General features: G+C 42.7%; 1 protein-coding gene across 3 annotated transcripts in view; it reads right to left on the reverse strand.

Moving 5' to 3' along the window:
- WDFY4 (WDFY family member 4) overlaps positions 1 to 27,705 on the reverse strand; it is a 345,693-nt gene that overhangs the window by 47,573 nt on the left and 270,415 nt on the right. For all 3 annotated transcript variants that reach the window (XM_045842001.1, XM_045841998.1, XM_045841999.1), the window contains 4 exons: positions 7,964 to 8,006; positions 6,725 to 6,844; positions 4,660 to 4,777; positions 3,713 to 3,822 (listed from right to left, as the gene is read on the reverse strand). In XM_045842001.1, the coding sequence (XP_045697957.1) occupies positions 3,713 to 3,822; positions 4,660 to 4,777; positions 6,725 to 6,844; positions 7,964 to 8,006 (391 nt within the window). The remainder of the gene's footprint in view (positions 1 to 3,712; positions 3,823 to 4,659; positions 4,778 to 6,724; positions 6,845 to 7,963; positions 8,007 to 27,705) is intronic.

Here is a 27,705-nt window from a genome sequence, read left to right on the forward strand (position 1 = left end):
GAATAGCCTGGGCTGGCCAAGACCTACCTGTGGCTCTCAGCTTCTCTGTAGCTACCATATGTCTTACACAAGAGACAGCCATCTCACCTCAGGTGGTTCAAAAAACCCCCACTGCTGGTAACAGCTGACTTCACACAGGCTGTGACTTAATTAACACAGCACTTTATTTCAGCTTCTTATTAAATACAGCAGCACCACCACCACTGAGCCCTCACTGGGGCACTGGCTGCCTTGCTCTGCCCCACCTAGGTTGAATCTGAGCTCAGGCCTGAAGTATCTGGTGCTTTCACCGGGTCAGAAACAGGAACCTGGCTGTGGCCCCAGCAGCAGCATGGCCTCCCAGTTGCTCACAGACACCAGCTCCTCCAGGCAGGTGAGGTTCCCAAGAGTTATAGCATCCTGCAGGCAAACCTCACTCCAGCAGGCAGCTGTCATACCTCCAAGGGAATGGGGCCAACAGAGCATAGCTGACTCCTATCTGGGTCACCCTGTCTGTGTGTGTCACCTGTTCAGGTCATACTGCACATAGCCATATATTCTAGATTTAAGAGTCTATCATTGTAATAAATGGTTTGAGGCAGAAAAACAAACACACATGGCATCAATTCTAGGACCTGCTCAAACTCAATAAGGTATAAATGTGAAGGGAATATAGCACAACTGATACCCAGGAGTCATAATATGCCTCACTGAAATTCTTAGGCTCTGTGTGACAGCCCTCATGCTGGTCACATCTCTGCACACTGCCCAGTGGGCAGGCCGCTGTGCCCAAAGAATTCTGTGCCTGCCTCTTAGTGCATCAGCCCACACTGGGTGCACCACATAGGCACACAACTCTTCACATAGAAGGTACCTCCATGACCAAGCCATCCTGCAGGAAAATAACTCTGGCTCACTCACAATAACAGCAAACAAGTAGAGCTTGCTTACTGCAGAAGGGAGAAGTATACACTTTCTTATGCTGATGGTTGCAGGTACGTCTGGCTCTAGAACCACCCAACATTCTCCTATTGCCACTCCCCAGATAAATGAGGAAGACCTCAATGCCTGGATTCTGCACCCTCTCTACCATTTTTACTCTTTCCTGCTCTACTTTCCACACTGGGATTGGGAGTCTCAGGCTGTTGAGAATATAGAGGCTTTTTTCCTTATTACCACACAAGGGCGAGGCAAAGGTCTCTTGAAAAGAAATGGTCCTGCCCACTAGAAGGGAAGATCCTGAGCTCAGAAAGGTGCCGTAACATTCCTAAGAAGTCCTGTGAAGTCCCCAGGGCTTCAAAGGAGAGCTGGGCATGTTCCCCCTAGATGTATCCTTTGTACCCATTCCCTTGAGAGCTAAAATTCATCTTTTATTTAAGGGGAAAAAGCAGATGGTTGGTTCTTCTGCTAGTTCCAAAGGCTTGAAACAGTTGTGACCCACTAGAAAAGGCAGTTAAAAATTGTTGAAAGCAATTTAGAAGTACACATGGAGAGCCCAATGTGGCTTAGATGGGTCAATAAGCCACAGGTAGATTTGAATCTGGAAAAATCAGAGTCATATCAGATTTCAACATGGGAGACAAAGGCTCAAACTAATGGCTGCAGATAGGCCAGTATGAAAGCACATAATATTGGCTCTGACATTCTCATACTGATTTATACCATCTCAAACCAGTTTGGACTGGTCACCAATGGACCAAACTGACTAAAATAAGATCAAACTAGTTGTGACTAGCTTCAAAGTGGCATTAACCCAGTATCCTTCTGGATTCACATCACAGTCTTTCTTCTGGATCATGCCACATTGCAACACTCAGATGCTGTCCAGACTGTTTTGAATTAGCTTAAAAGGGGATGAGGAGGAAGGGGCAGCTAGAACAAGTTTAGGCTTGCTCAGATTAGGCCTACTCTGATTGCAGGGGGAAGAAGAAAACTAACAATGGTAAAATAAAGTCTTTAGCTCAGGGCTGTACACTACATAGAAGGAAACTAAGTATGTAGTGTACAGCCCTGAGCTAGGGACTTTATCCACACTGTGCCATTTAATCTCAGTAGCCTGATAAGGTGTGTATAATTAATTACTCCTATTTCCTGAGGTATTACAATAAGGTGTGGAAGATTTTGTATCTATTGAGTGGCAGAGCTGGAATGCAAATCTCGTGGCGGGCACTCTTTCTACTTCACTCTGCCCTCTCTCCATGTGAAAGACTCTGAGTAACAGGTAGAAATGTGCTTTAATAGATTAGACCATAGGACAAGGAGAAAACTTAAGGCTCCAGAACTCCCTAAATGGAAAGTCTTAACAAAATGCATCACCCTCATCATCAACAGTGATCATCATTTTTTGTGGATTAATGAGCAAAAGCTGGATGGGATTCCTGGCATGGAGTATAGCTCTGGGACCAACTGTGTTCCAAACCAAATGTACTTAAAATGCTGGATGCCTGAGAAAGTCTCAGGGGAAGCACATTTATTATTTTTGAGTGAATTTCCAGGGAGAGGGGTTACACAATGTCTAGACAAGCTATTCTGTCAAGAAGAGAGAAGACCGTGCCAAGAAACAGAACACAGGAAGTTTTTTGCCCATTGGAGAAAGCAACTTGACCTTGCCTACCCATTCCTGTCCAGAGGAGTGATCCCACCTCAGAGGAGTGATCACAAAGAGCGACCTTGCTGGTGAGGCAGACCAAAAAACACAAATCTTGGGACACTCATACTTTCCTTTGGTAAGATTTTATTGTCAGAGCAAGCCCGTGCATGTTCCACGCAGTCATGCCTTGCTCTCCACAGGTCCCTGGCAAGGCCTGAATTGGGGCAGGTCCTAAATTTGGGTGTGTGCTGTATTTGTTGTGGAGTTGGCCAAGCCTGCAGGCTGCAGCTTGGCAACTTGGTAGTTGTTCCCAGTCAAAAGGTTGCCCCTGGGACAACCAAAGAAACAGGATCCCAGTGATGAGGTCAGAAGGGGATGAGAGAAAAAAATCTCTGCTGCTCCCAAGGGACTGTCCAGCAATCCCACGTGCATTGGACACCACTGTCCATTCAGACTTGCTCACTTCCTGTTCGTATAAGGTGTCCAGGAAAAACACAGGAGGCCAAGCTACCCTTGAATTTCAGATAAACACAATTTTTTAGTATAAATCATTGTCTACCTTAAATTCAAATTTACCTGAACAAGTTGTAGTTTTATTTGCAAAATCTGACAACCCTAAGCTGCCATGTTAATCTGTTTGTTCATGAGTAAGCAAGGTGATTATCTTCTTTATCTGATTTAGCTGTTCATTTCAGTATTCACATATTTTGTTTGTCCCTTTAAACCTCTTGTATTTAGAGTAGCTTTATGTATTCTGTTATCATGAGTGATATACTTTTTATTCTTCCTTCTTTGTGTTTATTTTTATAATTGTTGAAGACCTACCTTTAAGGAAGTCTTTAAGCTTCCTGCTTTTCCTTTTCTACTAAAACCTGTTTAAAAATTCCCTGCATCTCTCTCATTTCTTATATTTCAGAGTCTTTTTGCAAGACTGTTGGGCAGACATACAGGTACAACTGGCAAAGAGCAGTGTGCCTACCAGACAGCCAGGAGACTGAAGCCAGTCAAGTGGGAATCACTGGCTGGAGACTGGATTTCTAGCAGGGTAGGTCCCTGCCCCATCCAAGCCCCACTGTTAGTCTGTGAGATATGCCTCTGTGTGTGAGTGCATGTGCATGTGTGGAGGGGAGTGAGGGAGCTTACCTGCAGAGAACAGAAGGCCTGGGTAAAGGGTGGCATCCGGACCAGGTAGGAAGCAATGATGATGGCCGAGGAGTAGTGAGTACAGTAGTGACATTGGACAGTCATGTCTCCTGCAATGAAAGGAATTTCCTGGGTGGCTTTCCACCCGTGCTGGGGCAGGCTGCAGACACACAGACTGTATGGTGCTCAAGGATGAGCAGCAAACATGAGTCCTGCTTTGGAGAGAATCTGCAGGTCAGCAGAGCTTTAGTGTTCTGCCCACAGATGTCATAATTTGGTCAGTGGCTACCACTGGTAAAAAGCACATTCAAGACTGAGATGCAACATCCCCTTATGCCAAATACATGACAGAAAAATTTCTTATTAAAATACATTTATTAAATTTTAAGTAAATAGACCTAAAAAAGTCATAAAGGCAATAAGTCATAAAGGCACAGTGGCACATGAATAGGCAAAATTTGTAAAGGTGGTGTGCAGATGACCAAAGTTGGAGCCCTGAAATTTAAAGGTTATACTCTTGAATAAGTTGCTTGAACTCTCTGAGTTTCAATGTCCTTTTTGAAATAGTCCATTGTTTGCATGAATGCAGGTTGGCCTGTGCTTGCAATATAGAAAACACTGCAGAAATGTTCATTTCCTCTGCATTTCCTGCACCTAGGTATGGAGGTATTAGCTGTTAGCACAATAGTTCTCAGTCCTTGTTGCACTTCAGCACAGACTAATTCCAATCAGAATTTCTAGAGATGGAGCCAGATCATCAGTATATTTTAAAAGCTCTCTAAGTGATTCTTACATGCAGCCAGGGTGTAGACCATGGGATTAAAGAGTTCTCTGTTGATGTGTAATTATTTGTAGGCTAAGTAATGGTCTAAATAGTTATCAATTATCATTTTAGGGCATTCAGATGAAGAGCATTGCAGAAAAAAATCAAGCTGGAGTCTACCCACCTTCAGTCTTCTCAACCTCTTTAAACCTCTGGATAAATTTCAGCTTTCTTTCCTTGGTCTGGGCTCCCATGGGCTTTGAAAGGTCCCGAAAAGTCTTGGGATTTGTCAGGTTCAATGTCTAAAAAGCAGATTGTGCAGCTGGAGTTAACTACCCTAGGCCCTCGTGTGCCCCAGTGAGATTTCAGGAGCCATGCTCTTTAGTTTTATGGTTTTCTTTACTGGTTTAGTATCATTTGGTCAGAACCTTCTGGTGATTAGAAGGTCTGCTGAGGTTTAATGACCCTGGAACCAGTGATCCACAAAGACTTAATAGGAGGGAGATGAAAAATTAGAGGAGGGGAAGATTGAGTTCACACTGAACCTGTTCCAAGTTGACCCAAATCAGAACATCACCACCAGTTACTGAAAAGTTGTGTTCAAAAGAATTCCTTTTGTCTCTGAGGTACTTGACACAGCCTTCCTGAAGCAGTTTGCTTAAATAGTTCAAGGTCCCTGTTTAGAATCAAACTGTTTTCTAGGAAGTGAGAAATCATTTGTTTGGGGAGGAATGTAGAGGGGCAGCCTCATTTCTTGGGATACCCACTGCAAAATGAAGGCATAGAAGGTTGCCCCTTCCTCTGCCCTTAGGAACACACAACAGTGGTGCCCTGAAGAGTTTTTAGGGCCAGGTGTCCTCAATATTTTAGTTTATCAAGATGTTCTGTGTGTTAGCAGAGGGACCACATGCTCCCCAGGTTTGCATGTCTGTATAGAAGGAGGGGTTTTTAACCTGCTTCCTTATCACTAGCAGTTCCCCAGGGGTCAGCGTCTGCAGGTGTGAGGTCACCACCTCACACCTGCAGAAACTAGGTGTGGGCAAGAGAGAAGCAGGCTCTCTAAGACTCCCAGGTGCCACCATATGTGGGGACCCACACTCAGCCATGGCTGATTTTGCCAGGGCAGAATGGGGCTTCATAGCTGTAAGATCTCCTGATTCTTCAAAAAGTAATGGAAATCCAGATTTGGGGGAGGAATCTTGGCTTTTAAATGCCAATAAGTGATCAGAATTTGGGGCTAAACCAAAGAGGCTGGTAAGCCAGCACTTTGTAAAATGTGAGTTAAAACTGCAATTTGCAAGTTTTATTTTAGAAATACCTCATATGGCTGGTGAGAAAAGTTGTTCTGTGTTAACTGCCTTAAGTGGGGATGGGAGGTTACAAAAAACTGAGGCCACCTTTCCCAAATCCTGAGGGTCAGTCATCTAAGCAGCACCAGGCAGGACTGGGTGTGACTGGTCTGAACCAGGACCCAGACACCTTCTTCCCCTTACACACACACACACACACACACACACACACACACACACACACACCTCCTGACAGCCAGAGCCAGGTGATGGAGACACTGCTGCATAGTCTGGTCTTCCCTGTGTGACACCACCTTGGTCCAACTGTGTCAGTTCTCCTTTTTACCCCTCCCCTACCTGCTGGGGACCAAGACAAGAAGCCAAAAAAGTGAATTATCTGGTCTTGCCATTAGCCTCTCCTGTTGCTACATGTCTCACTCCAGACACTGGGCCAAGTGCACAGACCACCACTTCAGGCTGAAGTTGGTCTACAGTGGAGTAGTTCATTCGTTCTCTGTCTCTGTGTCTCTCTCTCTTACTTTTGTCCTTCCTTCCCACAACACCCCACCCCAATGCACACATACTGTTGATTCTAAGAAAAATTCTGTGGCTCACTTCATGTAAAGGACCATGTCAGTCCACAACACTCTCAGCCGATGAGTGTCATTTGCCCTCAATGCAGTGAGTAAGCCAGGAAGCCCTCTGGGGCACATGTTAGATGTTGTCCTACCCATGTTGATAAGCTCACAGGTAGGGCCACCTTCCCACAGGTGTGGCTGGACAGGATCCCAGGCAGCTGGACTCACAGGCCTTCCCCAAGGTGAGAGGCTGACATGGAGCAGCCTTGTGCCCAGGTGGACTGAACCTTATAGCAGAGGCTGTGTGGTGATTTAGAACGCTTTGGGAGTCAGAGTCAGAATGCTTCAGGAAGCCTGCATAGTGCCCATGTGAATGCCATACCTGTGAGGTGTAGTCAGCCAGGACCCAGGGAAATACTGGGTATTGCATGTAGTCATTGTAGGTCCTCCCAGCTATGGTGTTGAGGTGCATGAGATACTCGAAATTGCTGATGTCCCTTTTCTACCAGAAGAAACAAAAAAAGGATAAAGAAAACACAGTTGACATCTCCCTGAGGACCATGGGGTTTAAACTCCCAGCCCTCTGCAGGAGGCCCTCATTGTGCAGGTAAGAGCAGGCAGCAGCCACCGCCATTGTTCACCATGCACCTATGTATTCACCATGTCAGCTCAGGGAGACCACGCTCATTCCAACATGAATGAAAGCAAATATAGTCTGGAAGCAGAGCCTGCCTGAAAGGAAGTATAGCTCAGCAGCCTGAAGCCAAGGACAAAGCATTCCTTTGTGTTAACTGTTGGGTGTGATACTTAAAGTTGGTTAAAATAATAGCATCAATGCTGTGTGGATAAACTTACTGCTGACCTCATTATGATTTAAAAAATAAGTTGAGGGGACTTTGCAGTCACAGAGGGAGAGGCTCTCACCAGTGGGCTAATTGATCTGTCCTCCTCTTAGACTTTAGAATTTTTTTCCTTTGTCTTTGAGATAATACTCACTTTTAGGGCCCTAAAATGTAGTTACAGATGGAGAAAGCGACTACACTTGGGAAAATTTCACCATGGGCAACTGGTGAATGAATGAGCAGTCCATTAGAGTCCCATATCATCTCTGACATGGAACCTGCATGCTGTGGTCTCTTTCTTTAGCCTGCTCCTGAGTGACAAAGAATTACTTTCTTGTTGCCATGTAACCTCTAGGATGGGTCCTCTTGGGGTTCCTTCTTTTCACTGAGAACCCCAGGCTCAAGTCAACTCATCGAGGCTGGGAGTCAGGTGCATCTCCCCAGGACAAGAAGTGGATGGTGTATGCTCCTGAGCTATGTCCATTGATACATAGGTGTACACCTTTATGGACAGAGCATGCATGGACACACACAAGCACGCACGCACGTGCACACGCATGCATGTGCACACGCACACACACACTCCATAGCTTTGATTCCAAGGCTCAAGAATCACCTTCAATCACTGAGATCTTTTCAGGAGATTATTTGGGACATTTTGGTAAATTAGAAAAACAAGATCCTTTCTGATTCATTCACAAGCTTTCTCTTTCCATCACTGGAGCCTGAACTATTTTCTGACTTACAGTCCCAGTGGGACTCTGAGGGGGTCACTGTACCTGCCACCTCTGCAACATGGTCCTGTCAGAGCCAGGATATTTCCTGTGGGATGGAAAAAAATGTTGATCACCAAATATCCTGAGGTACAAGCATTAGAAGATGTGGGACTTCCAGGATTTTGTGGGGATAGGACTTTCAGGAGAAGATAGACTTCTAGAGCACATAGCAGCTCTCCCACATTATTAGCAGCCAAGGCAACACATTATTATCCAAGCTCTTCATGCCCCCACCCCACCATGATGAAGGTGAGGTTCTTGCAGTCACTGTCACACTTATGTGGCACTTGTGCCAGAATATGTCACTGCCTTAAGTGTGGCCCATGTAGAGTCCCAGGGTCATGCAGGAGCAAGCTCAGGGCCTCATGTGGCACATTGATTTCCCACGAATACATATCAGCTTTCTTTGCCATTGTGAGTATAATATAGGTCACATGTATTATGTGAACATAATATATGCATGTGGTTAAAAATGCAAACAATGTAAAACACAAATATAAAATAAGAGTTTCTGAACTACCTCTCCCATTTAGGAATAACCACAGTTACCAAGTTTCCAGATGAGTTTTTCTCACATGCTGTCTATATGCTCATATAGTTTTTAACTGATGATGAATGGGGCTGTCTCATCTGTGCAGGCCTCCACCTGCTTCATGTCTAACAGCACCTTGGGGCATATTCACTCCTCCAGCAGCGGATGCCACCATACAAGTGGGTTCAAACTTGGTGAGCCTACCTCCGTTGTAGGCTTTGGCCTAGCAAATCATATTTCCATGACCACCTTCAGACATGCATCTCTGAATATTCTGTGTCTCCATGAGATAAATTTCCAGCTAAAGTACCACTGGCCTAAAAAGTCAATATTTTTGTTTTCCACATATTACCAAATTGTCCTCTTAAAAGACTGTGTCTACTTATGCTTCTACAAATACAATTAAGAAATACAAATTAAATTTGTTCCTGTAAACCCTTCCCATTCTCCCTTGAAATTTAAAGGACACATGGACAAAAACTAGGGGGAGGGTGGCAATGGGAGGGAAGTGGTGAGGGTTGGGTTGGTGGGCTGGAATGGGAGTAAAAGGGAGAAAACTGTACTTGAACAATGATTAAAATAAAATTTAAAAAAGAAAATATTACAGGAAAAAAAAGAAATACAAATTAAACCAAAGAAATACCACCTCTGACCAATCTGGCAGTGAAGGGTTAGAAGTGTTTGGAGATCCCATGTTGGAAGGTTGTGAGGAGGAAACTTCTCCATGTGAAGTGTCCCTCCTGCTCAGCAGGGATTTGTATAGTTCAGTTCCTCAGCCTCTGTTTTGTTCCTTGGCTCCTTTTCCATTTTGTTTCTTTCCCCTCTGTGTCTTTGAGACTCTCTCTCTACTCCTAAGACCAGGTCTTTGCTCAGATGCTCCACCAAACCAAGCCAAATCATGTTTCTTTCCAGATATGTCCTCTGCCTCAGTGCTGTTCAGGCACCCACGGCCCCCTCTCCATGTGCATTCTATGTCCAGCCACATGAACTGGGCCAGAATCCCAGGCCTCTGCCTAGATAAGCCTGGCTGCCTAAGCTCCCCAGCAAGGGCAGCGTCTCCTGCCCCCTCACAGCACGGTGGTCATATCACCTGTCCCAGGCTCCCAAGCCCCCCTTATTCAATTCTTTCCTAATGGGTTTCTAGAAACAGAAAGCAACTTCCAGGCTGGGATCCACTTCTTCCCCACTATAGAGAAATCATCTATTTGGTCCATTTTATCCACGTAAAGAACAGAAGCAAAACACTTTTATTTCAGTCTGCAAAGGCTTAGGTGAAGATCTGGTTCTCCTGCTTTGTTTATGAGCCTGTCTCCTACCCCATCCCAAATGGCAGGGCACTTTGAAGGTTGTTAACAATAGCAGAGCCAAGAATGGAGATAGTAGGGTCAACTCCTTGAAAAGGATGTGTGCTGAACCTTCCTGAGGATGTGGAGTTGATATGGCAAATACCAACTGCTCATCTTGCTACTTTATTTTAGAAGTTTGAGAGTGGAGAGGAGGTAGCAGAACAAAATGCACCTGCTAGGGAGAGAGGTTCTGTCATTTTCTCTTTCAGAAAGAGTTCTAGAATTTTGCTTGTGGTCTTTTGTGACATTGCCACCAGGTAGAATGGTGTGCAGAAGGTAAAGGCATTTTACCATCCCATTCCTCATTTCATCTGCTATGAGCTCCAAGGAAGATCCATCACTTTGGTACCATCAAAAAAAGGACGCCATTGCCAGCAGTGCCAAGACACCTAACTAAAGGCGAGCTCTTTTTTTTAAGTCATATTAATCTGAAGGTGATCACAGAACTACTAGTATAGTAAATTTTTCAAATTCCTAATTAAATTATTTCTTTAACAATAGATAACTGCATTATTTCATCAATATAGTATAAGTTTTATATTAAACAATGTGCCATAGGTGGCTCTTGACTTTTCAAAGCCCCCCTACAGTCTGGGACAGGCAGCGTGGGAAAGCGCACTGGCTTTGGAGTCAACAGAACCTGAGTCCAAGTCCTGCTCCCACTACTTGGCTGCTCTGAACTGCTTTTACCTCATCCTTTTAACATGCAGATCACACCTGTCACACCTGCATGCTGGGTGTGGAGGACAAGTGGGATCATAGCACTGGAAAAGACTATCACAGGTCATAGATGTGGGCACAGGGCTTCCTCAACTGGGCAGAGTTCCAGTGGCTGCTGATGCTACTTCAGAGCAGGGTATATTCTCTCCTACTTTGAGAGGAAGAAAAGTATGGTATAAGAGTGAAGACTTACTTCTGGTCAGACCTGTCTAGTTCGGCCAACAGATTTCTGTATGATCTTAGATGTATTGTGCCACTTGTAAATTAGATAATACTATTATGTGGCCTCAGGACCCTCCCTACTCTTATGCCCCTGGTTTGCTGACTCTACTATCTTGGACTAGCTCCACCTGACTCATACCTCTACTCTACCCTCTACTCCACTGTGAGCCTGGCCCTCAGAGAGAAACAGAGTTATGGCCCAGAAACTCACCTCTTTCCTAGAAAAGCTGGCAGAGAACCCTGGAGGAGCCTTCAGAGGGTGGGTTAGCCCAGGCCAAAGGGTCTCTGCCAAGGGACTCATCTGGTTGGACTCCATGTTCTCAGTCCAGGAAGAGATAGGATCTGGGGCCTCTGCCTATCCTTCTTAACTCTGGGACTAGGGGACCAGGGCTAATCCTTAGGCACTGAGAAAAAATAACACAGGTATTTGAGGCAGGCCCTCCAGGAAACTGGGGCTCCCGAGCTAAAGCTGACACATTTGAAACTCCTGCTTTCTCTTCAAATTCTTCTGTGCATCTCCCATTTGTGAGATAGCTATGAGGACATGGTGAAATAGGTTAGTGAGGGACTGAGAGGGGTCAAGAAAATACAAGCCAGCCCTGGCTGGTGTGGCTTAGCAGATTGTGCACTGGCCTGTGAACCAAAGGGTCCCTGCTTGATTCCCAGACAGGGCACATGCCTGGGTTGCAGACCAGGTCCTCAGCAGGGGGCACTTGAGAGGAAACCACATATTGATGTTTCTCTCCCTCTCTTTCTCCTACCCTTCCCTTCTATCTAAAAATAAATAAATAAAACCTTTTTAAAAAAGAAAACTGAAACCATATGAGAAGAAAAGCCACTCATGTGGGCAAACTGGATATTTATTTGCCTAATAAAGGGTTCAGTTTCTGTCCCAGAACAGGACAAGTGTCTCGAGGGTCCTGTCCATCCTCCCACCTGTGTGAGGCTCCAGAATAAGGAACATACTTGGTTTGCTGAATGATTCTGGGGAGGCAGTCTGTAGCATAAGAAAGTTTTCCATGAGCAGTCCAGAGATTAGCCATACAGACACACCCCTTCTACTCTTTTTCTCCTGAGGAGCAAATTTGGGTTAGTCTAGTTTTCAGATCCAGGTTATAGGTCAATAGAAATCCATGAAAAGACAGACATTTTTGCAAACCAGAGATTTTACCCTGTATTCAAAGAATATTCACTCTTTCTGTTATAGTTTCCTGACTTTCTTCATTTTTCTAACATGTAGAAATCTTGCATGTGGTCCTAGATATAATAATAACAATAATTGCTTAAGGCATTATAGACTGCAGTCTCTGTTTGTTGTCTAATTTTTACAAAGACTCATGCAGTAGCATTCTCTCCATTTACAGATGAGGAAATGGAACCAAGGTGAGGCAGTGGGTGGACTAGGGAAGTCTGCAATAGCTGGCTGGAGCCACCCAGAGGCCTGGTGCAGAGCAGGTACCCATGCACTCCAGCTCAGGCTATGCAGGGAGGGCACCTGCAGGTACCAAACCTTGACTCCAGAACCTAAATCCAAAGACAAGCTCTTTCCTTTGAAGAAGAAAAAAAATAAAACAAAAGCAAATAAAAAGGGACAACACAAAACTCTGAGTTTTATACTTACCTGAGAAACTACTAATTTGTGTATATCTGGAGTCAAATGAGCATTAAAAAAATAACCAAATTATTATTGCATACCTGTGCAATAACATAACATTGTGCATGTATTAAAAGTCTGGAAGGTTATACAACATGACTTTACCTCTAGATGGTGAAAATGGGTTGCTTTAATTTTTATTAGGTTTTACATATCTGTATTTTAAAATGTATCTATTGTCTCATGTATTTTCTTCCTTAAAATATTGACTTATTTTTGATTACCTGTGTTTTATAATTTTTATATTATTTATTTTCTAATTTAAAGCATGCACTTTCATGAATATTCTTTTTTAAAATTTTATTTTAATTGTTGTTGCAGTATATTTTTCTCTTTTACTCCCATCGAAGCCCACCTACCCAGCACCCCCCTCCTCCCTCCCATTTACACCCACCCCTAGTTTTTATCTATGTGTCCTTTATACTTGTTCTTGTAAACCCTTCCCCTTTTCCCCTGAAATTCCCATGAAATTCCTCCCCTCTCCCCTCTGAACACTGTCAGTCTGTTCTGTTTCAGTGTCTTTGGTTATATTTTGCTTGTTTCTTTGTTTTGTTGTTTAAGTTCCTGTTAAAGGTGAGATCATATGGTATTTGTCTTTTACTGCCTGGCTTATTTCACTTAGCCTGTTGTTTTCCAGTTGCATCCATGCCATTGCAAAGGGTAGGAGCTCCTTCTTTCTTTCTGCTGCATAGAATTCCATTGTGGAAATGTACCACAGTTTTTTTATCCATTCATTTACTGATGAGCACCTAGGTTGCTTCTAGCACTTGGCTATTGTAAATGGTGCTATTATGAACATTGGGGTGCACAGGTTCTTTTGGACTGGTGTTTCAGGGTTTGTAGGATATAATCCTAACAGTGGAATTGCTGGGTCAAAAGGAAGTTCCATTTTTAGTTTTCAGAGAAAATTTCATGCTGTTTTCCATAGTGGTTGTACCCAGTCTACAATCTGACCAACAGTGCCCTAGGGTCCCCTTTTCTCCACAACCTCTCCAACATTTGTTGTTTGTTGCTTTGTTTATGATGGCCATTCTGACTGGTGTAAAGTGGTACCTAATTGTGGTTTTCATTTGCATCTCTCTGATAGCTAGCAGTACTGATCATCTTTTCATGTGTCTCTGGATCCTCTGTATGTCCTCCTTGGAGAAGTGTCTGTTAAAGTCCTTTGCCCATTTTTTAATTGGGTTGCTTTTGTTCTTAGAGTGGAGTCATGTGAGTTATTTATATATTTTGGAGATTAAACCCTTGTTTGAGGTATCATTGGCAAATATGTTTTCCCATACAGTTGGTTCTCTTTTTATTTTAATACTGTTTTCTTTAGCCATGCAGAAGCTTTTTATTATGATGAGATCCCATTTGTTTATTCTTTCCTTTATGTCCTTTGCTCTGGGGGACATATCAGTAAAAAAGTTTCTGCGTGAAATATCTGACATTTTCTTGCATATGTTCTCCTCTAGGACTTTAATAGTGATATGGCTTATATTTAAGTCTTTTATCCACCTTGAATTTATTTTTGTGGATGGTGTAAGTTGGTGCTCGAGTTTCAGTTTTTTGCATGTAGCTGCCCAGTTCTCCCAACACCATTTGTTCAAGAGACTGTTTTTACTCCATTTTATGTTGGTGCCTTCTTTGTCAAATATTAATTGACTGTAGAGACGTGGGTTTATTTCTGGGCTCTCTGTTCTGTTCCATTGGCCCATGTGCCTGGTTTTATGCCAGTACCAGACTGCTTTGATTACAGTGGCCTTGTAGTATAATTTAGTGTCAGGTATTGTGATCCCTTTTACATTGCTCTTCTTTCTCAAAAGTGCAGCAGTTACTCGGGGTTGTTTATGGTTCCATATAAATTTTTGAAGTGTTTGTTCTATGTCTGTGAAATATGCCATTGGTACTTTAATAGGTATTGCATTGAATCTGTAACTTGCTTTGGGTAGTGTGGACATTTTGATGATGTTAATTCTTCCAATCCATGAATATGGTATATGTTTCCATTTGTTTGTCTTCCTTCATTCCTTTCTTCAGTGTTGTGTAGTTTTCTGCATACAGGTCTTTTACTTCCTTGGTTAGAGTTTTTCCTAGGTATTTTATTTTTCTTTTTGCTATATCAAATAGGATTTTTTTCTTGATTTCTGCTTCTGATGTTTTATTGTTGGTTTACAAAAATGCCTTTGATTTCTGAATATTGACTTTGTATCCCACTGTTTTGCCAAATTCACTTATTAGGTCGAGCAGTTTTTTGACTGAGTCTACAGGATTTTTTATGTACACTATCATGTCATCTGCAAACAATGACAGTTTTGTTTCCTCCATTTTCATTTGGATACCTTTTATTTCCCTTTCTTGTCTGATCGCTGTGGCTAAAACTTCCAATACTATATTAAATAAAAGTGGTGAAAGTGGACAACCTTGTCTTGTTCTTGATCTTAGTGAAAAAGATTTTAGTTTTTGCCCATTGAGTATGATGCTGGCTGTAGATGTCTCATATATAGCCTTTATTACGTTGAAGAATGCTCCCTCTATTCCCACTTTGCTGAGTGTTTTTATCATAAATGGGTGCTGTACCTTATCAAATGCTTTTTGGGCATCTATTGATATGATTATGTGATTTTTGTTTTTGCTTTTATTTATGTGATGTATTACTTTTATTGATTTGCAAGTATTGTACCATCCTTGCATCCCTGGGATGAATCCCACTTGGACATGGTGTATGATCTTTTTAATGTATTGCTGGATGCAATTTGCCAATATTTTTCTTGAGGATTTTAGTGTCTATTTTCATCAGCGATATTGGCCTGAAGTTTTTTTTTTTTTCTTTGTTGTGTCTTTATCTGGTTTGGGGATTAGGATGATGCTGGCTTCATAAAAAGAGTTTGGGAGTCTTCCATCATTCTGGATTTTTTGGACTAGTCTGTGAAGGATAGAGGTTATCTCTTCCTTAAATGCTTTGTAGAATTCTCCTGTGAAACTGTCCAGACCCAGACTTTTGTGTGTCGGGAGTTCTTTGACTACTGCTTCAATTTCATCTGCTGTTATTGGTCTGTTCAGGCTTTCTGCTTTTTTTATTGAGTTTTTGAAGATTATATTTTTCTAGAAATTTGTCCACTTCACCTAGGTTTTCAATTTTCTTGGCATACAGTTCTTCATAGTAATTTCTTACAATCCTTTAAGAAGGTAGGTCTTGAGTATTATGAAGTGACCTTCTGTGTCTCTCCTTATGGCCCCTTTTTTTGAAGTCTATTTCTGTGCTGTCAGCTGTAATCTCTCCTCTTTCTTTTCTGACTGTGTTTATCTGGATCCTTTCTCTTTTTTTCTTGATGAGCCTGCTTAAAGGCTTGTCAATTTTGTTTATCTTTTCAAAGAACCAGCTCCTGGATTCATTGATCCTTAGTATTGTACTTTTAGTCTCTATGTTATTTAATTCTGCTCTGATGTTGGTTATTTCCTTCCTTCTACTTGCTCTGGGCTGTCTTTGTTGTTGTTCCTCGAGTTCTTGTAGATGTAGGGTTAAGTTGTTTGTTTGAAATGTTTTTATCTTTTTTTGGTAGGCCTGTATCACTATGAACTTCCCTTTAAGGACTGCCTTGGCTGTGTCCCATAAGTTTTGGGTTGTTGTTAGTTCATTTTCCTTTGTTTCCAGAAACTTTTTGATTTCTTCTCTAATTTCATTCTTGACCCATTCATTATTTAATAGCATGCTATTCAGTCTCCATGATTTTCAGTGTTTTGGGTTTCTTCCCTTGGGGTTTGTTTCTAGTTTCAATCCCTTGTGGTCAGAGAAAATGCTTGATATGATTTCAATTTTCTTGAATTTGTTGAAGCTTGCTTTGTGTCCTATCATGTGGTCTATCTTTGAATATGGTCCGTGTGCATTTGAAAAGAATGTGTATTTAGCTTCTTTGGGATGAAGGGCTGTATATATATATCAGTTAAGTCTATTTCCTCTAGGGCATTGTTCAATGCCACAATATCTTTGTTGATATTTTGTTTGGAAGATCTGTCCATTTTTGACAGTGGGGTGTTAAAATCACACACTATAATTGTGTTGCTATCAATATCTTTCCTGAGGTCCTCTAAGATTTTCTTTATGTATTTGGGTGCTCCTATGTTGGGTGCATATATATTTACAATGTTTATGTCTTCTTGGTAGATTCTTCACTTGAGTATTATGAAGTGACCTTCTGGGTCTCTTTTTATGGCCCCGTTTTTGAAGTCTATTTTGTGTGATATGAGTATTGCTACCCGGTTTTTTTCCCTGTCCATTTGCTTGAAAAATTTGTGTCCAGCTCTTCACTTTTAGTCTGTGTAGATCTTTTGTCCTTAGGTGGGTCTTTTGTAGGGAACATATGTGTAGGTCATGCTTTCTTATCCATTCAGCTATTCTATGTCTTTTGCTTAGAGCATTTAATCCATTTACAGTTAAGGTTATTACTGATAGGTACTTATTCATTGCCATTTCTGTACCTGTGTTTCTCTCTCTCTCTCTCTCTTTTTCCTTCCTTTTCTTAACGCAGTCCCTTTAGCATGTCTGGCAGAGCTGGTTTGGTAGAGGTGTATTTTAGATTTCTTTTGTGTGGGAAGCTTCTTATTTGGCCTTCTATCTTGATTGAGAGCCTTGCTGGGTAAAGTAGCCTTGGTGGTAGACCTCTGGATCTCATTACTTGGAATATTTCTGGCCATTCTCTTCTGGCTTGGAGTGTTTCCATTGAGAATTCAGATGCTAGACTTATTGGGGCTCCCTTGTATGTTACTTCCTTTTTTACCTTGCTGCTTTTAAGATTCTCTCTTTGTCTCGGTATTTTACCATTTTAATTATGGTATGTCTTGAAGTGGCCCTCTTTGGGTTCCTCTTGATTGGAACTCTGTGTTTCCTGGATTTTTGTGACTTTTTCCCTCATCACATTAGGGAGATTTTCTGTTGTTACTTTTTCAAACAGGTTTTCTATCCCTTGCTCTTCTTCTTCTGGTATCTCCATTATATGGATATTATTATGTTTCATATTGTCTTGCATTTCTCTGAATCCCTCTTCATTCTTTCTGAGCTTCTTTTCCCTTTCTTGCTCTTTCTGGGTGTTTTTTTCTACTTTGTCCTCCAATTTGCTGATCCAATCTTCTCCTTCATCAATCCTGGTTTTGATTCCTTTCACTGTGTTCTTTAGTTCAGAAATTGTATTCTTCATTTCCTCTTGGCCCTTGTTGATAGTTTCTATTTCCTTTTTCATGTTGATATAGTTTGCAGTGAGTTTGTTGTAGGTTCCCTGTAGTTTCTGGTAGCTCATTGTGAGCTCATTGAGCTTCCTGACAATCATTGCTTTGAATTCAATATCTGATAGTTGAGTTGCCTTGTTTCATTTAGCATTCTTTCTGAGGCTTCCTCCTTTCCTTTGGGGATTGCTTCTTTGTCTTCTCATTGTTTGTGAGACTCTTCTTGTTAGCCTCAGCTTCTTCAATTAATCTGTTCTGGTTCCCTGGATGTATGGTGTGAACTTATGTGGTAGAATACCAGTGAGTTTCAGTGGTGCAGTTCCCTTGATCTCCCGAGCTCACTGGTCTTGGGCTGTCATTTAAGTTGGCTCTGTGTTTGTCTTTGGGTTTTGATTGTTGTTGGGTCTTTCTTTGGTGGTTCCTTCCCACCAGCTGGTTAAATGAGGGTCACTTTGTCCACCACCTCTTGTATTTTGTTGTGCTGCTGAGGGCAGGTGGTGTTGAAGCTGTTTTTTCTGTGTGTATAAGGTTTTGAGGATTGTCTCTTGCTCTTGTCCAAGTGTTTGTACTGGATACTGTCTCCACTGTTTAGTTGTATTTCCAGATAGGTCCTGGATTGATGTTTGTGTGGTTTCTACTCTGTCCTTCACCTTCTTCTGTTGTTATCTGTTAGTGGTTCCTTTGTTGTTGGATTTCCTCTTCCAGTCAGTATCCTGCTGTTCATTGCTTCCACCTACTCCTTTTTGTGATCAGTTGGAGGGGGAAGGCAAAATGGTTTAAGACAGCAAGAGAGTATTCTATGATATTTACAGTAGCAGCTGGTAGAGAAGAGATAGGAGATCCTTTGGCTATGTATAGTGTTAACTGTGGTCTTCCACCTAGCTAGCTGATTTTTAGAAAGGATGGAAAGAAGGTAAGACTCTTGTTGGGAAAGGAAGGATTGTGAGTTGGATCTATAAATCAGTGAGGTTGTGGGAGGTCAGATTCTGAGGTAAGGTGAGAGTAAAAGATAGTAAATAGGTGTAGTGTGTGAGAGAATAGAGTTAACCACTATGGTAATAGAGTTCAGGAAACTTTGAAATGAGCTAAGATCTGGAAGGAGTGTTGTGTAGTATTTACAATTGTATGGAACAGCTATTATTTACAATAATAATGAAGCAACAGTCATGTAGCAGAATCTCTGTGATCTGGATAACAAGAATAGGGAGTATAGAACCTTGAGTAGAGTGGTAACAGGACACAGGTGAGGTGAAGGACAGTAAATTAGCAATGCGCCATGAAAGAGATATCAGGGGAAACCTGTCAGGTGATACAATATAGCCAACCTAGCAAAGCAGACTATACAGAAAAAAAGAGGAATACAAAAATACTATGAAGAAAAAAATGTAAGAATAATGAAAAAATAATAATACTTATATGCAATAACTTGCAGGTTCTCTGTAATAGCAGAGTGAAATTTGTCTCACTGTCCCAACTGTTGTGATGCCCTTTCTTTGGGCTCAACTCTGGTCTTTTCACAGTTCCAGGTTTTTGTCTCACTTGTAGGTATTTAAAAAAATAAAAAAGGCAGACAAAGGAAGGAAGAAGGGATAAAATTGGAGGAAAGAAAGGAGGAAGGAATAATACAAGAAAGCAGGAAAGAGAGGAAAAAGAAATTGAAAGAGAATAAAAATAATAAAAATTTTAAAATTAAGAATTGTTAAAAAAAATAGAATAAAATTAAAAGCCTCTTGGTTTCAAAGTGGCCAAACCAGTTTTTCTGGTCTTGCTGGCTGCAGCAGGCTGAAGGGTGATTGGTATGGCTTTTCTTCCTTCCAGATCTGAGATATGCACTCAGTCAGTGGGGCTAACCTGGCTCCTTGCCCCTTCGGCCTGGTTGTGGGAACCAGGCCATTCTCCAGGGTTACTGCTGTGGGCTGGGGTGTGGGGATGCACTCCCGCACACATGCGCCCTCAGCCAGACTGCCTCACCCTTCCCAGTGCTATGGGGGTGCACAGGGTCTTCCACACAAGCACAATCTTCCGCACAACCTGGGGATCACTGCCTGGCTGGGTGGCAGGGAGGCTGGAGTAATTGCTCTAGTAGAATTCCCCAAACAGTGTCTGTCTTTTCACTCCTTCCTCTTGAGAAATTCCTCCTACTCAAGCCTGCCGCTCCATACAGTGGTCTGGCTTCTCCCACAGCCCAACTCTCCAGCCAGACCAGTGACAGTGGTGGTCAGGGCCCATTGTGCGACCCAGCCCCACCAGTGTCCACAGACTCCAAGGGTGCTCATAGCCCTTGTGTGTTTGCTAGCAACTGGGTTCCTCCCAGTGCCACTCAGACCTTGTTTGGCTGGGGAGGGAGCAGTTGCCCTGGCTCTTTCCCAAGGACTCTGTGGCAAACCCGGCAGTGGGTGCTGAGGCTGGGGCTGCAGCACCCCTGGACCCCACGCTGGTCCCTGGGATCCTACCATGTTGCAGCACTCTTCTCACCATCTGGTTTTTCGGTTCCACCACAATCCTTGGTCCCCTATTTTTACATATGCTGAGGTATGTTGGCTGCTTGCTCCTCTACTCCGTAGATTGGCCAGGATTTTCTCCTGTGTGCAGGAAAGAGCAGAATCTGCTCCCTCCTACTCTGGTGCCGTTGTCCTTCTCTCTTTCATGAATATTATAATTAGAAATACACTATGTCATAGTACTTCAGGTAATTAGCAATTATCTACTTATCTTACTTTGCTAATTATTTTAAATTCATTTATTGTCTAAATTAAGTGAACCATTTTATTTTACTATTTTATTAAATAAAACAGTGGTGGGAACATATGCATAAATTTTTCATGTATTTAAAATTCATACATTTAAAATTTTTATTGTTAACTGTATTCCTAATTTGATGATTTATTATATTTTATTTTGTAATTTAAACTAGTTCATTTTGCTTTTTGTACTTTCTAAAATTTATATTTCTTAGATTAGTTTGCATTCCAAATTATTTACTTGATAATTATTTTCCTAATTCTGTCTAGGTAGGACAATTTAGAGTATTTTTATTTGTATATATGCATTTTCTAATTTTCTACAATGTTATTTTATTATTTGCATAATAATTTTAATATTTATCTTTTTCAACAATTTTCTCAATTTCTAGAAATTGAATTTAAAGAAAAAACCTGAACAAAGTCTATAAATGCACACAAATATATTCATTGCAGACTTAGTCATACTAGTGCCAAATTGGAAACAACAGGAGAAGCAAAATCCACCAGATTCAGTATTATGCATTCATTCAAAATGTAGATTTAATGGTATAAAAAGGGTGCAAAGAGAAAAATGCAAGAAATAATTAAATTTAAATAAATAAATAGATAAAACACAGCCTTCTTGAAAACCAAAGAATAGAAAAATGCTAGCTGGACAAATTACAAGGAAGTATAATGATATTTCATGGGACTCGATACTATAGAAGTAAGCTACTTGTCCCTGGAAGGAGACAAAAGTGTTTTTTTCCATTAGCCATGTCCACTTGGGTTGTCCTGTGGAAAGCTGCTCTGTCCTGGAGCTGTACCCCTCCCACTGCACTGTGGGGATGGGGCAGGAGTAACCCCACTGTGGGAGTCCTCTCAGCCCCAGCCCAGGAAAGAAAGTTTGGTTGTCCTAGAGACCCTTTCTTTCAGCCATTGCATTCTTTCATTTTGCAGACTTGCGTCAAGACTATGCTAATTAACTCCAGAGGAGTCTCCTGTTACCTGGTGATGAAGTTGTACAGTTGAGGAGGAAGAACTGGGACAACAAGGTAAGTTTTTCTCTGGTGGTGGTCCTGCATTTATAGATTTACTTTGGCAAACCACTTCAAACTCTGTGTTTTCTCTCTTCCTCTGAGTTAGCAGCTTTGGAAACACTGGTTCTCCCTGTGTGCTTTATTTACAAACCCCAGCTGTGAGCTCATTCATTATTTAGGAGAGGAACAAGCTAGCCCTGGGCCCTGGGCAGGCAAAGCAACTATCTTAGAACCCAACTGGGTTCTCAGGTGCTCAGCTGTGAGACCAGCTTGGACAGGATGGGGTGTGAGTCCATGGGGCTTTGGGGTCATGCCTGATTCTTTTTCCAAAGTCTGAGTCTCCTTGAGCATTTTGTGGTTACACAAGCAGGTAGAGACTAGTGTTTGAAGTGCTTCTTCCTCCAACCAGTTACCACTTTAAGGAAACTGCAGTGTGGATACTGGTTCACTCAGGAGGCTTGAGCTTGGTAAGGCAACTTAAGCAGACTTTACTTTGTTATTGCTACCTGTGCTGAGCTTTGGAGCACAATTCATCTTTTGAGAAATCTGGAGGCAAACCCCTTCCACAAACTCTCCCAAACACTGAAACTTGTTAACAAGTGGTTAGTCTGAGGTTGGGCAGGGCCTTGCAAAGATGGACTCTTCATGGGAGATAGTAGAACTCACACCTCATGACCCTATTTCCATAGCAGGTATAATGGGAAAAGGCAAGAGCCCTTATTTCAAATCTGCATGACTGTGGACAAGTTACATGGCCTCTGCACCTATGTTGCCATATCTGTCCAGTGGAGATAAAAATTAATACATCAGGTGGTTATGAGAGTTACATGTAATATCTGGACCTAAGCCTCAGCCTGGAACGGTAGAAGGGAGGTGCTAAGACTGCCACTGTCCTCTCTGCAGAGTGCCTCAGCCCCACAGTTGTCTAGAGACTGAATTTTATGGCCTGGCACTTGGTAGCTCCAGCTTCATCTTCCCAATGCTCCATGGCTAGCAATGCTGAGGAGAGGGAACAGTGACCATGCTCTGATCTCCACCCATCATCTGGGTGATGGGGGAGGCCAAAGACAGATGTGTCCTAGTCCCTGGTATCCCTAGAACACAAGGTGTACAACTGAACCATACCTCCCCAAATGGGCATGATGGACTACCATCCTGTACAATCCATCACCAGCTTTTAGTTCATTACCGATTTTTAATTTTCAAGCTCTCTACCAGTGTCACACAACAGAGCTCATCTCAACTCCCAGAACAGGCTCTGATAACACATGAATGCTTTCTTTCCTGTGAGGCATGAGCCTTAAAAATGGGCCTTAGCCTGGATTAAAGTTCCCATAAGATCCAGCTCACCTTAGGCTAGTGTTCAGAAAACATGATGAGTTAGCAGCTTCCTTGTTATCCCAGAGAGACAAATTTATCACAGGATGTTGTAACATCAAACTTTTATAGAAAAGCCCAATGGCAATTAAATCCACAGACAAGGGAACCGAGCTGATGTTGGCTCTGCTTGTATAGTGTGTGACTTTGACAAGGGATATGCTCTGGAGGCTCAGTGTTCTATCTATAAAGTAGGCTCAATACAAAATATATAAAAAACACCAGGTCCACTAGTAATTGTCTGCTCTGGCATTTTTGACCCATATATGCAATCACAAGACTGTTCAATCAGTTCTGCTTCAGCCACATATCTTGAATATGTACTGTTGTCCCCTGCCTCCCCTGCCCCTCAGTACATGTTCCCTTCTTTTTCTGCTTGCAACCAGCCTGTCTTCATCTACTCTCCCCTCCCTATCTCTGTTGCCTTCCTGCAGTCAGGGTAAGCCTTTTAAACTTTCCCCCAGCTCTGCCCACATCTTCTACCTTCTTTCTTCCAGCTCCTGCTCTGACTGCCCCACCCCCCAACACCACATTTCCTTTTTCTTAAACACCTCTAGCATCTCCCTACTGTGAGGGCTTTGCACTTGGTATGCCCTCTTCTGAGGTGTTCTTCCCCAGATCCTCCTGTGTGGCTCTAAGGCCACTTCAGAGAGGACTTCCCTAACCATCTCATTTTAAATTAGCTCTCCCTAACTAGTCTCTTCCTGACTCTTGGCATTCCTTCCCATACCAACAGATTTTATTTTCTGAATTCTTGGATCTTTTTGTTTTGTTTTTATTGTTTGATTTGCTTTCTCCTAAAATGGGAGCTTCATGAGAAACATGACAGTATTTGTCTTATTCACTGCATATCTTCTGACTGGACCTGACCAACAAAATGATGCAAATACCAATTGTTGAATGAATGCATGCATGAATGAATGAATGAGCAAGTGAGTAGCTTGGGCCATAGTGAGCTTTAGAGGTTAAAAGTGGATAAAGGTATAATCATATCTGCAAATTGCTATCATTATATTTACATTTATTCTTATTAATACTATTATTAATAATCTGTGTTTAAAAGATGGCAAAGAGTTTTGTGCTTGGGAATCAGCAAAGATTGTTCCACAAGTCCTATATCTGGGATTAATGACCAGTGGGGAGTTTCCTGGGCTGCTAATTTGAGGGAGGCAATCATGACAGTGCTGTTTGATGAACCTACCAGAATTATTTACCATCCAAAGGCAATGACTGCAGGAGCCAGATCACTGGGTACCCACTACACATTAGTCATAAGATATAGTCATCACCTCAATACTCTTCACAACAACCTGCATTTTTCTAAACCATTTTGCATATCTGTAAGTTGAGCTCATGATTAAAACCAGGTTGGCAGTGAAGGTGAGAGTGTGAAGCTTAGTTCCATTAGCCTCAAAACCTATTTGTTGCCTGCTGCCCATATGCCTGCCTTCTACTGAGCACTTTTATATACACAGGAAATGAACAGACTTCACAGAATTCATCTAATCAAAAAGGAAGTGGAATTGTGAGTATGTGAATGCATGTTTGTTACTAGGTGATATCACCAAGGAATCGAGTGTAGATCAGCAAGGCAAGTATAGATAGAAGAGGAGCAGGTGGGTTGGCCATGGCCTCAGGGAGTACGTGGAAGAGGTAGCTTCCAATCCAGCCTGGTCTACTTCCTTCCATGTCTGGGCTACTTCTATTGCCCCCAGGTACACCCACTTAGTGGGCTGGATTACGGGGTCAGCACATGGTAGCTCCCTGGTGGACTCCAGACCCTATTTGTGAGCACACACTCAGAGAAGAGAAGGGCCAGCCCAGTACAATTCAATGGCTAATGCTAGCCTCAGGGCTGGGTTTCCTCCTATCTCAGGTATAACTCAGAAGACAGAGGTCAAAATCCTGTCTGTGTCCACCTTGGGAGAAATGCAGACACTGGCTTTTTCTCCTTGGTTTGACATGCCCTGGGGATTCTTCTGACAATAGTTAGAGGATCATTTGAAAAATAAGCCTGATCATGTCTGCCCTCATTTTGTTTTCCTAAATTATGCCCCGACCTTCCTTTCTTCCTCCTCTTTGTCTTTCTTTCCCTCCGTCCTTTTCTCCTTCCTTCCATCGTCTCTCCTCTTCCTCCTCCTCCACTTGTTGTTTCTCCCTTCCCCTCTGCCTTTCCATCTGATGTTTCCTCTATCTGGAACACCCTCCCCAGCTCCCTGAATCCTCACTTCCCTCAGTATCTGTTCAGCTGTCCTTCCTGGTCAGCCTCTCCTAAGAAGTACATCTCCCTAGTGCCACCATTTCTTTTGTCCCCCTTCTTTCTCTAGCTTTATTGCCACCTGGCCTTATACATTTGTTCATTTTCCTCTAGAAGGTGAACAGAGCCTTCATTTTCGAAAGAGCCATGGAAAGTTAAGTTGTCCCTTTATACCCGATCTTCAGGGCTTCCCTCCAAAGTATCTCTCAGCTTCATAGGTTGGTGGATTTACAGAAAAGCCTTCTTTAGAGCTGGGAGCTACCTAACAGCAGAGGGGATACCACACCTGGGTACCTGCCAGTGTACACCAGGGACTGTGCCATGCCTATTCTCAGTAAGTTCTTACTGGGGCCACATGGAGTTGTGGGTAGAATACACACGCCACAGGGCATGAAAAGAACTGCCCCCACTCTGTGATTCTGGAGGGCTTGTGCCTCAAAGAAGGTATGACCCTTTGTCCTCCAGGATAAAGTAATCCAAAGTCTGCACAGACAAGGCAGGGGTACCTGAGTAAACAAGCACTCTGGGGTGTAGACTCTGAACCTGGTTTCTCCCTGGTGGAATCCCTAAGACTGGTTCCACCATGGATCAGCTATGCCATAGCTCCTCTTCCAACTCCCCTTACACAAAGTCCCAACAGAGGTGTTTGAGGTCCCCACCTACCCTCACCTCACCCTTCAGAAGCAGGTGTTTCTAGTATCCTATCTACAGAAGGAGACCTAAAGCTCAGTGAGGTCAGGAGGCTGTCCGGGGTCTCCTGGATGGTACGTGGGGAGCTGACAGCAGTGCATGTGGGTCAAAACTCGGTGTTTTTCCCTTCCCAAGTAGTTTCTATGAACTCCAGTTTCCATATCTGTAAGGGAGGCCATGGCTGTGAGGAGAAAGCACAGTGATGTATGTGGTTTTAAGTAGCAGCACTTAAACCATATTGTTGAAATTGAATTATTGCTCTCCTCATGGAAATTAAAGGTGCCAGGACTGACTGTGGTTCCTATACTTTCCTGTGTGTTGAGATTCACTTGTGTGTTTTGAATGTGTTGGTTGATGAACAGGGCATTCCTGGTCTGTTAAATTAATAATCTTAATATTTTACTTTAATTGTAAGGCACCTATTCCCTTTTGTTCTTTTAACAGATGCAATTAAAACAGAACACATTCAGAATTACAGAATGGATGCTATTAAACCAATAAGAAATCATCATCTTTTGTTATTGGGCCATGTGACCCCCTGGGAACGTTTGCTCCAAATAAAAGTTGAATTTTTATTTTCAGCTAGGGTAAAGGGGGTAGTTGACAGATAATAGCTTCCCTGGCAGTCCATGTACAGAGCTCCACTGGTGATGGAGAAGCAAATACTGTTAGGGGTAGACAAAGCTGCACACGCATATTCTCCAGAAAGGTGCTCAAAAGCCATCAACATGGCTTTTTCAGCACCTTCAAATTAGCCTGATAATTACCAAAGGACATGAACCCAACGATTTCCATATAGACAGCTTGCTTGCTGAGGCTGAGATATCATGGAAAATGCTTCATCCAGAAATTCTGGGACAAAGCAAGCTGTGTGAGTGCATAAGTCACTCTCCCTGCCGTAGCACCACCGGCATCCTTATCTCTGGGTACGGGGACTATTCTTGCCCAAAGGAGATCTGTGGTGACAGAATGAAATGGTAAGTGGGAGGTTGCTCTGTAAAGAGAAGGCTTGAGGTGCCTCCAAGGGGTGGTGTGAAGAATGTGTGTTAGGGCAGGGGGCAGGGAATAGCATCAAAAGACAGACACATGGGGGAGGCTGTTGTTTGAGAAAAGTGGAAGTGGATGGTATAGCAGTTAGACTTTAAAGGGAGCCTACATGGTGAATGTCTAACTTCTGGTGGCCTGCATGCAGCCTCTCAGGGCCACCACAGAGACCACAGCTCCCAGTGCAGAGGAGGGCTCTGCTGCTCTGAGCACCTGGGAATGAGTGGACTAATGTTTCAGGCCAGGCTGCATGAAAAACCTATATCTTTACACTCACTATGGGGCCCATGGGGACTGGAAGGGCTGAGCAACAATCAATACCTGTATCCATCACTGCTCACTTGAGACACATGCTTAGTAAACGAACTGACCGGTGGCATGATGTGTACCCTTTAAACTGCTTCTCTCTCTCTCTCTCTCTCTCTCTCTCTCTCTCTCTCTCTCTCTCTGTCTCTCTCTTTATCTCTTTTCTCCCTCTTTCTACCCTTCCCTTTCACCTTTCCTCCCCCTCACTGCTGATCTCCAAGCTCTTATAGTTAAATGACTCTATTAATGCTATTAAAATATCTTTAAAATTCACATTATGTAGATATGTTTAGATATATGCATGCATATATGTTTCTACAAAAATGAGCTCCCCACACATTAGCCCTTAGGTAGTGGAGTGAATAAGTATTGGGTCCAGCTGAAATGGTTTCTTTGGGAACCCTGATTTGGATGTGGTCCCTTCAAAAAGTCATTGGGACATCTACATTAGTTATCCCTGCAGGGACTTTGGACAGAAATTGCACCTCCTTCTCCTCACTGTCCGTAAGGTTGACTGGCTACCTCAGCTGAGAGTACTCCAGTCTCCTTTAGGCGGTCTGTGGTGAATGCCTCCTCAGGTCCCTCACTAGCCCACACCAAACTAGAATGGACCCAAGCAAGAAACTGGTCAC

This window comes from Phyllostomus hastatus, unplaced genomic scaffold, assembly GCF_019186645.2.
Source record: "Phyllostomus hastatus isolate PE091 unplaced genomic scaffold, TTU_PhHast_1.1 phas_contig_38, whole genome shotgun sequence".
Lineage (NCBI taxonomy): Eukaryota > Metazoa > Chordata > Mammalia > Chiroptera > Phyllostomidae > Phyllostomus > Phyllostomus hastatus.